General features: G+C 32.7%; 1 protein-coding gene across 3 annotated transcripts in view; it reads left to right on the forward strand.

Annotated features, from left to right (window-relative positions):
- Positions 1-12,548, forward strand: part of FER (FER tyrosine kinase) — a 413,835-nt gene that overhangs the window by 180,768 nt on the left and 220,519 nt on the right. For all 3 annotated transcript variants that reach the window (XM_077757162.1, XM_077757161.1, XM_077757163.1), the window contains one exon: positions 8,384-8,587. In XM_077757162.1, coding sequence (XP_077613288.1) covers positions 8,384-8,587 — 204 coding nt within the window. The remainder of the gene's footprint in view (positions 1-8,383; positions 8,588-12,548) is intronic.

The raw sequence follows: 12,548 nt of genomic DNA on the forward strand, positions 1-12,548 counted from the left end.
TGAGTCTTGATATTGAATGTGAAGGTTTCAGGTGTTAAGTGTGATAATCTAAGAAGATGATATAAGTCTTAGAGACTACTCAGTCATATTTAAAATTTTTTTCTGACACAATATGGTATTTTTAGAGTATTCTTATTTCATAAATATAAAACAGAAAGAATATTTTATTGTTCTAAATATTTTTCTGTGTAAGAAGCTTTTTAAAAACAACCAAAATTACATAGTTAAGCATATTTAAAATATTTTTTACCTCAAATATAAATATTGGTATACCTCAAGTAACATGAAATTCACCATTTTAAAGTATATACTTAGTGGTTTTTAGTATACTCACTATGTTGTGTAACCATCACTACTTTCTGCTTCCAGGACATTTCCGTCTCCCTTATAGGATACTCCATACCTAGTAGTAGTTAGTCTCAGTTCCCTCCTTTTCCCATTTTCTGGTAATCATCAATTCACTTTTGATCTCTAAGGATATGCCTGTTCTGGACATATCACATAAATAGAATCCTATAATAAGTGACTTTTTGTGTCTCGTCTTTTCCAACTAGTATAATGTTTTCAATGCTCAACTGTGTTGTAGCATGTGACAATACTTCATTCTTTTTATGACTGGATAATATTCCATTGTATGAATTTATCACATATTGTTCATCCATTCATCAACTGATGGACATTTGGGTTGTTTCCACTTTTTGGCTATTAGGAGTATAATGCTGTAGTGAACATTGATGTACAAGTTTTACGTGAATGTGTGTTTTCAGTTCTCTCCATTATATATGTAGAAATTGCTGGATTAAACAGTGATTCTGTGGTTTTATTTTTTGAAGAACTGCCCGACAGTTTTCCACAGTGGTTGCACTGTCTTACATTCCCACTAGCAATATATGAATATTCTAATTTCTCTACAGTGTCATCAGCACTTGTTATTTTCCATTTTTAAAATTATAGTCATTTCTAGTGGATGTGAAGTGGTATATCTTTTATTTGCATATTCCTAGTAACTAAAATATTGAACATCTTTTCACATGCTTATTAGCCACTTGTATACATTCTTCAGAGATATGAATGTTCATTTTCTTTGAACACTATTTAATTGGATTGCTTTTTAATTTTTGAGTTATAAAAGTTCTTCATGTATAATGGATACAAACCACTTATCAGATGTATACTTTGCAAATGTTTTTTTTCTCATTTTGTGGATTGTCTTTTCACTTTCTTGATTAGTGTCTTTTGACAAAGTCTAATTTATCCGTTTTTCTTTGTTGGCGCATGTTTTTGGTCTCATATCTAAAAAAAAAATTGTCTAATCCGAGAGCATACAAATCTACACCTTTATTTTCTTCTGAGTGTTTTATAATTTATATATATAGATCTATATTTATATCTATATCTGTATATATGGCTTTGATCCATTATGTATATGGTGCACAGCAGAGGTCCAAATCCATTCTTTTGTATGTGAAAACATTTAATTAAAAATTCTAAAACAGTAACAACTATGACATTACTCTTTCTTTATTCAAATGAACATTTACAAATTAGAACTATAAAATATAACTTTAGATAAAATAGGCAATCCCTTTTTACATAGGGGAATGAAATTAGTATTAATCTTAGTATTATTCCCATTGGACATGCCATAGCTATTTATTTCAACATTTTTATAGTGTGGCTAAAATGTAGAGCTTCTTTGAAGACAGTCACATGGAATACATCCATCACCAGTGTTGACAGAAGAGAGAGTATAAGATAACTAGGTGATAGATGAATTTAGCTTTAACTGAATTATAGCATCTGATGGCATATGTTTAATACTTATTGTTATGATCCGAATAGTGTTTTAATATAATAGCTATAAGAATGTGTTCTTTTTCTCAGCGTGCTAACAGCTTTAAGTAACCAATCATTAGTACCTTTGGACTCTGAGAACTGCTCTGTATCCAGCATCTTCCCATGCCATAGGAGGTTATAATTTTGCTTTGAGAACTATTTGTCAGAGACTGCTTCTGAAGTCAGGGCCAGAGATACTAAGATTAATTACATAATCTGGAAACCTACTAGTAGTCATGTGTGTCTATTTCCATTGGAAGTCTTCAAGCCATATTTTAATGAGATCTGTTTTAATCATAATCAAGAATACCTCCCTTTCTCAGAGCCATCTGCTTACTGTAGGATTTCTCTAGCAAGTGTTTGAGTAAATCAGTTGTTCCATCTTACAGCTCCTTGTGAGTACTAGCTGTATCACTGGAGAGTTTAATACCTTTCCAGTAGTAGCACTGTTAGAAAAATGTACTTTAAAACCAAAATAAAGCACATCATGGTCCAAGTAATTGTTCTTAAGACATCAGAAGAATTCTTAAATTATTTAACTATTCCCTCCTCAAAATTCATATTTTTCTGTACTGCATTGGCATATATGCTATTTCAATTTTAGAATCACTTCGTGCTAGAATTTATAAAATAAAAATATTGGAAAATAAAGATATACTACCATTATATAGAATAATATAGCAAATAAGATTTGCTTGCCTGATTCTTTTCAAAAAATTAGAAAATTACAGTTCACCTTTGTTTAAGTTGTACAGCATTATAATGTCAGTAGTGTTATACTGCTTGGCCACCACCATTGGCAGTTCTTTTCATGTATAACATAATAAACTGCTTGTGTTCTTTAGCGTTCTCCTTTAATCCTAGGACAGCAACTTTGTACTTCCTTTAATAATACATATTATTAAATTCAGGTTAAATGTTATATATTCCAAATCATAGTTGTCTTTGTTTATTCTTATGGTTTTAATTTATTTCCCTCTCCTTTTAACTACTCCTGTCACCTAGACACTCAGATATAGAAAAATAAGAAAAAAGTGAAAATAGAAATAAAAATTCTTGTATCATATCACTGTCATACATACACTGAATTCTACTGTCTAGTCAGTCATGTTTAGGAAGACAAAGTATTCTCAGAATTGCTAGTTTTGAATCACTATCACATATAATTTTTAAGAAAGTCTTATCAGATTTATTTCCTATAAACCTATAATTTTACAGTGTAGAGAGCAAATATCCTTTTTTTAAGACTCTTTTTAAAATGTTTTTTTATTTTTGAGAGAGAGAAGACAGAGTGGGAGCAGGGGAGGGCCAGAGAGAGGGGACAGAATCCAAAGCAGCCTCCAGGCTCTAGCTGTCAGCAGAGAGCCCTACATGGGACTTGAATTCACAAACTGGGAGATCATGACCTGAGGTAAAGTCAGATGCTTACTGACTGAGCCACCCAGGCTCCCTCTTCTTTTATATGTTTGAGCAAATGCTTAAAACAGTGATCTGATCATGTCAGACTAATACTGTATTCTTCACAAGCAATTGCCACTTGATGATGAACATTTAAATTTCCTAACACATGAGTTAAAATGATCTGGTAATCGTTTTAGTTGATACGTATAACGTGAAATTAGCACTGAATACAGTTAATTGACTAAAATGTGTTTTTGTAGCATATTTTATATGTAATATTGTATAGCTTAAGGAAAGAATATTTCTTAATGAAAAAATAGAAGTGTAGAAAACATGCAGTGAAATGATCAGATAAAAGAGGATGAATGAGAGTCACAAGTACAACTGGAAAAAGCAAATGGATAAAAATAATAAGGTGAAAAAAAAATGGTTACTAATAAAGAGAAGAAGAGTAAGGGAACTAAAGCAGCAAGCAAAAAAAAAGTCAGAGGAAATCAGAAGGTATAGGAGGAAGCAGAGGCATTAAACCAAAAGTAAAAGACCTTCAGAAAATATATTTTGCTAGAGATAGTGTCTCCTATGAGAGATGCAAGAAGGTGCACAGAAAGGCAATCAAGGAAATGGGAAGTTGTGGAAGTAAGGTAATATTTGAGTTTGGCCTTCTTGTCTATCTTTTTAGGTAAAGTTTTGGGAAGAATCATACAAAAATCCAAATCTCTGATCAGCCTATAATACTGCCTAGCTATGATGCTAGACAACAGTTATGTTATTAGCTAAAGACTAAACAAATGCAGGTTCTCAAAAAGTACAACAAATCAAGAAATTTGTGAATAAGAGTTTTGTTGCTAGTTTCGTCACTGAAGATAAACATTAGCTGAAGTTCCATTGTTTTGGTTAAAGATACCAGTGCACGAAAAATAATTGATCAATTCTTCTTTATTGCTAAAAACATTAGAATTTGTAGAATCCAGATAGATCTTAGTGCCTCATAAAGACAGAACCCTGCTCCAATTAATTTACATCCTGTTTAGCCTGAGGCAATGATCATGAAGCTCAAATACCTGGAATATTTTTTATTTTTCATTCTTATAAGAATGAACTCATTCAATAAATTCAAAATGGAATTATTTAGAAATTAGAAAAAAATGTGGCAAGAAGAACATTATTATTCATGTTCTCATTTTATGTTAAGTAATTATTCAACTGACAAACTCAAAATGTTATAAAATATATTTTCTACCTATGGTTACATTTTCCTTTCACTGAAAATAGGTTTTACTACCACCAGGCAGTTTTCTATTCAATAGACCTTTTCCAGCCTTTTGCAAATGTTTGGTGATTCTTTTACTTCTGAGTGTATGACGTTTGATACCTAATATAAAATTTTCCAGTGATAAAATTAAAGGGGTCTTTATGGAATTTTTGAGGAATGTTTAAAGTTCTGAGTTACTTGGTCTCACCCCAGTATAATACTAAGTTAGATTTGAAATAATTCTTTACTTAGATTATTAAATTAATGACTAAATTTGTATAAGAATAGAAAAAATGATTAAATGTCATTTTATGATTAAAAATTTATTAAACATTTTTATGTTTGTGTTCAAATTTTATTTAGCTAGTTCAAGTTCCTTGAAAGATTTACTTACATATTTTCCATGCTGTTTTATTTTAGTTTTTTAAAAATCATTTCTAAGTTGGGTGCCTAATTTTAATAGAATCGAGACTTTGAATTTTTTAAAGATTTTTTTTTTTGTAAGTAATCTCTTCACCAAACATGGGTCTCAAACCTACAACCCTGAGATCAAGAGTCACATGCTCTACCAACTCAGCCAGCCAGGCACTCTTGATTTTTTTTTTTTAATTTTTTGTTACTTCTCTAAAAGGACCTCATATGGAACTGAAATGTTTGACATAAAGGCATACAAATTTTCATTACATACTTGAAAATTATCCCTAAATAGGGTAAGAAAAAAAATAGGCTCTTCCTCTTTCCTCAAGAAGAAAACATCTTCATTTTCTTATAGTGACTCCCCAATGCCTCTTCATTTACACCAATTATTTTATTTCACTAAACCCAGTGTGTTTTTAGTGGAATATCCTTTAAGAACAAGGCTCAGGGAAAATAACTAAACAGTTAGCCCAATTAATCAGGAAAGATTATCTTACCAAGTATAAATAATTAATTAGATTGGAATACCTATAACTTTAAAAAAAGAAGGCCCCTACTTCCCATATCTTGGGCAAAAATTTTAAATAATTTACTGACAAGGAAAAAACTTTCCCTACTGATATTTGATTTACTTCAAATAAGCTCATTTCCTTTTTGATGTAATTATGACCGCTCTTGGGATATTGGATTTTGCTGCTGAAACATTCTACATTGTTACTAACAAGCTTGCAAAATTGTATTGGAATTTAATTAAAATCATATTAATAAAAAGATTCCTTCCAATACTTGCAGAGTAGTCCCTGTAAAACCTGATAGACCAGGACAGGGAATATGTGGGGCCTTTCCTACATACATGTAATCCACATGCACACTCACAGTTGAGCTTGTATTTTATAACAGTTTTGTCTAGGAGCTAGGGAACAGCAAATCTCTTTTTCAGAGAAACTAATAAATCCAAACAACTAGTGAATAATTCCTGTGAAATAGTAATATAAACTCCTTCCCATTCACTTCTTTTTTTAAAGCAAACAAATAAGCAAACTTAGATGTTCTTTCAGGATGATTTTTTTCCCCAACACAGATTCCTCACATTCAGATCCTTAAATGAATTTCTTGGTGTTAGCTGAGCTTTTGTGTTTCAGATGCCCTCTGACTTGATGAATTCTCCAGGCTCTGCATTTTTCCAATTCTAAATAAATCATAATTTGGGAGGATAGGTTGAATAGGATAAGGGATCAATCACATGACATTCTTGTTTGTGATGCCTTTCTAATAGGTAGACCTTCTTGAAAGATAATAATAAAAACAAGTTCTTTGCAATGTGATAACTTTGAATTTCTTATTTTATTGATTTTTTTTATTGAAAAAAAATTTTGCCATGGGCAGTGCTTGGAAATATTTATATTACAGTAAAACTGTTGGTGTTTATTATAGTGAGATACATGGTGATAAGTTTTTGGAAAAGATATATTTAATAATTGTGGCTACCTGTTTAAGAATTATAAACTATTAGTATCAGTATACACAAGAAGTTAATTTTGTGTGGTAATGCATTTAATTTTAAGGACACTATTATCTCATAATTGTGGCTGGTTCTTTATGTAACTTGTTCTTCAAATTCATTTTGGGGAACTCGATTAAAATTTTTTTGAAATATTATTCATAATTAGTACTAAAAGAGTCTTATTTACCTTACAGAAATTTTCCATGTAAGTTATGCCATGTATATATTAAAGGAATTAAGTATATCATAAGCAGAAGAAACCAAAATGTGAACTCTTCTTTGAAGTCTATTTGGGATGTTTCAAGGTCCCTTTTTTAAATCATTAGGATGGTTTTTAAGTAACATAAAATAGAACTTGTACCAATAACTTTTGGGCCTCTTCAGTGGCACAAAACAATGAAGACTATCTTCAGAACTAGTTTTCATTTACCACAAAGATTTATACTTTGTCCATGTAGAGTTGATATCAGCATGAGAAACCTCATGTATGAATATTTGCCTTTCATTTATTATTAATTCTTAAAAAAATTTTTTTAGTGTTTTATTTATTTCTGAGAGAGAGAGAGCGCGCGAGCATGAGCAGGGGAGGGTCAGAGAGAGAGGGAGACACAGAATCTGAAGAGGAGCTCCAGGCTCTGAGCTGACTGTCAACACAGAGCCTGACGCGGGGCTTGGACCCATGAACCATGAGATCATGACCTGAGCTGAAGTCAGATGCTTACCTGACTGAGCCACCCCTCATTTATTATTAAGTTTATATAAGTTGGAGAGGGGCGCCTGGGTGGCTTAGTCGGTTAGGCGTCCGACTTTCGCTTAGGTCGTGATCTCGCGGTTGTGGGTTCGAGCCCCGCGTCGGGCTCTGTGCTGACTGCCAGCTCAGAGCCTGGAGCCTGTTTCAGTCTGTGACTCCCTCTCTCTCTGGCCCTCCCCTGCTCATGCTGTCTCTCTATCTCCTAGAAATGAATAAAAACATGAAAAAAAAAAATTAAAAAAAAAAAGTTTATATAAGTTGGAGAAATTTATAAATTACTTTCTCATGAGACATTGTACATATTGTATGCTAAGAATCCTAAGAGTTAGTGCACATTTTTGTACCTTAGCCACAGAGTACTCCTAATATCTGGGGCCATTTCATTCTTTTGATGTTAAAAACAGCCCTTTTACTTGTAACTAGTAAATGTATTTTCACATTATCTATTATCTATTAGATAATTAGAAAATTAGATTATTAATTAGAAAATTTATTATCTGTTATCAATTAGAAAATTTCAAGGAGATATAATTAGTTCTTTAGTTATCTGTTATTTGGTATTAGCATTTGGCCTCCTAAAATAAGAGATAATTCTTCCATGCTCATGGCTAATATTTCTCCTTTGTTTTTGCCACATGTTTGTAATTTCATGTTAGTGATTTTTAATGAATTTGCTTCTCCTAAGGCTTTCTTGGCCATTGCCGTACAGGATCAGGACCAGACATGTGCAGAGGTGATGGTTAAGGAAGTCAGGGGAATCAGGGCAAGAATGGAAAGGTACAGCAGCAAGGCAGCATCTAATGAAGCCCTAGATATTGCTTCTGGAACATAGCACATGGGCCGTCTACCGCCCATATCACTGAGAGTTTTTCCATTAAAATAATTAACTCAGCTTTTAATTTAAGTAAAAATGAAGTCGTTTTGTGACATTTCTCTGATAATACCTCTTTTATCTGGTTGGTAAATTTTAAATATATGGATTTATTTTATGATATGGTGAATAAGACTATAAATTCTAACACTGAATGCTATTATTGTACTCTAGGTGATATTTTCTTTAAAATTTATGAAAAATTTAGATTCATCATGTGTCTTTTGTCAGTCAGTTAAAAGGAGGAACATAAGTAAGAAGTATTTATAATTACTCTAAGTTTTACCAGCAAGAATTCCTATTTTCTCTAATTTAATCATTTTTTTTTTTTCCCCTCAATGTGTTCTCAAGTACTCTGATGCAGGGTGCATAAGCGAGAAGCCCCTGGCAGAACAGGACTGGTACCATGGCGCAATTCCCAGAATAGAAGCACAAGAACTTTTGAAACAACAAGGAGACTTCTTGGTGCGAGAAAGTCATGGGAAACCTGGTGAATATGTCCTTTCTGTATATTCTGATGGACAAAGGAGACACTTTATCATACAGTTTGTTGATGTACGTTTCCAGTTTAGTTTATATGTATATTTTGATATAGTTCATTGCAGTAAAATTATAATAAAGGGGTGAATAGTTTGTGATAAATTCCTGTAACACTTTATGTGTAGTATTTAGTTTTACTTTGTTCCAAATTCCTTCAATACAGTGTGCTAAAAGTCACTAAAATGTTAATCTTATTAAGGAAATAATATATTTTTAAACATTAGAAATTAAAAATAGTTGTTACAAATTTAATTTGTTTTTGAAGTTTAGTAATTTATTTAAAGTTTATTCATTTTGAGAGAGAGAGAGAGAGAGCAGGGCAAAGGCAGAGAGAGGGAGAGAGAATCCCAAGCAGGCTCTGTACTGTCAGCAGGGTGTCCGACAAGGGGCTTGAACCCATGAACCACAAGGTCATGACTTAAGCCGAAATTAAGTGTCAGATGCTTAAGCTAAGTAGGTCCCCCTCAAACACTTCATTTGTTAATTCATTGTTAATTTTGTATAGTATTCAGACCTCACCTTGATAATCATATTTTCCTACTTTCATGAATCCAACCTACTTTTTATAGTAGTATGTCATTCCTCACATCCTTAGAAAACTCTTAGATTTGTATGTACCTTTCAGTTACAGATGTAGATAACCTTGGCTATTGTAATCGGTGACTATGTTGGCATCATTTATAAAATGGTATGTGAGTTACAGAAGGAAAGGTTATAGGTAAACTGTAAACTAAAATTTATACGAATGTTTCCATCTATTTACTAAGGTCTAACAGTGACAATTTTAAGAATATGTCATACATTAAATAATTCTGAAATATTTCCCTTATTACCATATAGTTTGAAATGTAACTATAAGAATTTAAATTATTATTCTTAGAAACAAAAGGAAAGTTCTACTTGCAAATTATCACTTGTCTTTAATATCACTATTTTGTTTTAAGTGACTAAACTGAATAGTGTAATATATTCTAAAAATAAGACTTTGTTACATCCTCATTTTTGAAGATTTTATTCAGCTTCCTTCTGTTACTGAAATTTTGCAAAGATCTCTGTTACAGATGAGAGTGCCTGTATTTCTGTAAATGCATCAGGTTTTCCACTGCCTAATTTTATTTAGTTAATTGTCACTGTATAATGTTGAGCTCTTAAGTTAGTTGAAGATAGAAGTTTTAAGGTGATATGGACTGTTTAGGGTGGTTTAAATTCTTTTCCAATTTGTGTAGGTAAATCTTTCATGAGCTAAAATTATCCCATTTCATTCCTCATATACCTTTTGCCTGGAAGGGGCCTATAAATGAGGGAATTCATTATGAGATATTTAGTGATTGCCTCCTATAGTCCAATCAAGGAGTTCATAATCCAATAGCAGGTTATAAAAGCTGTTTATAAATGAGGGGACAGGTGTACTAAGAGAGAAAGACATAAAGAAAGATGAGATTTTTAGAAAGCAGGAAAAATACCAAAAAGTGGGTCAATGAAAAAAGTACTGAACCTAGGTTTCTGGCCCACTTCTATACTTTAGAAACTCTCTGGTTTGGGCGATAATGGGGGTTATAGCCGGTACCAAGATTGTGAGAATCAAACCAGTAAATATGTATTTCATAAGGTGTAAAGTGCTATGCAAATATTAGACATTTTTTATCATTGTTTGATGACATCACTTGAGAAAAAATAAAGTGTACTTTGTATGAACTATCCATGTAATTGGAAAAGTTAATTTAAAAAGTTTCTTTCTGGTTTCTATGAGATTTATTTGTGAAATTTAAATAGTAATGATTATGTTGTTTTGGAATTTATGTATTAAGGTTTGAGGTATTCACCAATCATAAGTAATGCTGTTTTTAGTAACATTGTCTCTGTCAGCTGCAGTGTAGGATGGCAATTACTTTGAAGCTTTTTTTTTTTTTGGATGCATATTATAATTACTTTTTATTATTTGTTTTTGTAGTTTTTTTTTTTTTTTAGAGAGAGGGAGAGGATGGGGCAGCAGGAGAGGGGCAGAGAGAGAGAGAGAGAGAGAGAGAGAGAGAGAGAGAGAGAATCCCAAGCAGGCTCCACACCTAGTGCAGAGCCCAATACAGGGCTCAATCTCATGACCCTGGGATCTTGACCTGAACTGAAATCAAGAGTCAGATGCTTAACTGACTGAGCCATCCAGGGGCCCCCATATTACAGTTACTTTTTTTAAAGTTTATTTATTTTGAGAGAGAAAGAGAGACGGTGGGGGAAGGGAGGGAGAGAGAAGGGAGAGAGAGAGCAAGAAAAAGAGCGGGGGAGGGGCAGGCTCTGCACTCTGTACGAACCCCTACTTGGGGATTGTTTTAGATCCATGAATTCATGACCTGAGCCAAAATCAAGAGTTGGAGGCTTATCTGACTGAGTCACTTAGGAGCCCCTGCAGTGACTTTTTAACAGGGTGTGAAACTCTGCTTGCTGTGAACATTATGTGAACACTATGAATGATCAAGATGGACACAGATACTTCTAATTTTTACATTTTTTTTTACTGCTCTAGGAGAAAATATCTATCTTTTGTCCTATCTTGTTCAAGCAAGAAGAATAGTACTTTGTTTTAATTATTTTTAATTTAATTTTTTTGTTTTTATTTTTTTTGTGTGTGAGAGACAGAGTGCGAGTGGGGGAGAGGCAGAAAGAGAGGGAGACACAGAATCTGAAGCAAGCTCCAGGCTCTGAGCTGTTGTAGGGCTCAAACTCATGGATTGTGAGATCATGACCTGAGCCAAAGTTAGACGTTTAACCAACTGAGCCACCTAAGTGCTCCGAGTTGTACTTTTTATTGGACACTAAATTTATTAATTTTATAAATTCCATATATATATGTATGTATATATCTATGCCTATGTAGGAATATCTGAATCTCAGTGTAATCCTTGTGTTGTTGACTGACCTATTCCATAGTTACTAGCCTGTTTAGGGTGATTGATGTAATAGACTTTGCATCTAAACATCTTTAGCGTTTGTAGCTAAAACTGTTTATTTTGTGTCATAAGTGTTGATAGATTTTCACAGAGGTTAAAATGGCTTTGTTCCATTTGATAAGGCATATACGTAAATCTTTGTTTTTGTGTATGATAAAACAAAAATACATATAGTATGAGAAAGGTACTCCAGAAGGAACTTACTGTTAATTGGAAAGTGCCAGTGTATATTTCTCTAATTTATTTATGACAGGCATTTGCTAAAAATCCATTTTTTCAGAGTACCGTGTTATGCACTGTAAGGACATGAAACTGAAAAATGTATGGCTTACTTCTCAGTGATCTTAAAACCTAGTAAGTGAGACATTGGTAGAATTTATGAACAGGGAAATATTAAAGATGCAGAATTAGGAATGATTGAACCAAGAAATTTGACTTAATGTATAGTGATGAATTAAAAATAAGAACATAATGATAAATATTTTAACAAAAAAAATCTCTGTGTAATGGGACATCATCATCTTTTATTTCCTTATCCATTCATTCAGCAAATACTAATTGAGCGAGTAATGTGTTAGGCCCAGGAATATGAGTCAATAAAACAAAAATAACCCCAAAGTTGAAGCTTTAATTACTGTGTGAAATTGGGTAGCTCAATGTATTAAATCATTGATTTATTCAGAAGGCATTTATTGGATGTCTATCATATACTGAGTTTCAGTTAGATCTGGGAGAGTCAGTCTCGGAACTTAGCACATACGTTTACTTTGTTCTTTTACCACAATCTCTACGCTCTTTGAACTATATGTATTTTTAAATTCATGCCATGAATCTCAAGGAAAACTAAGTAAAAGTAAATAAATCCAAAACTTGTGTGAAAGACACTTGGTTCCAAGTTTGTGCCTTATTGTCATATACTTACATACTTTGAATCATTTTAATCCCTCTACCGCCATTCAAGGACTCTAGAGAAGCCACTAAGTACCTTGAAGTCAAAATGAAACTGTCACAAGATATTGTTTTCTGTGTCCCTG

The sequence above is a fragment of the Crocuta crocuta genome, unplaced genomic scaffold, assembly GCF_008692635.1.
Source record: "Crocuta crocuta isolate KB4526 unplaced genomic scaffold, BGI_CrCroc_1.0 scaffold131, whole genome shotgun sequence".
Lineage (NCBI taxonomy): Eukaryota > Metazoa > Chordata > Mammalia > Carnivora > Hyaenidae > Crocuta > Crocuta crocuta.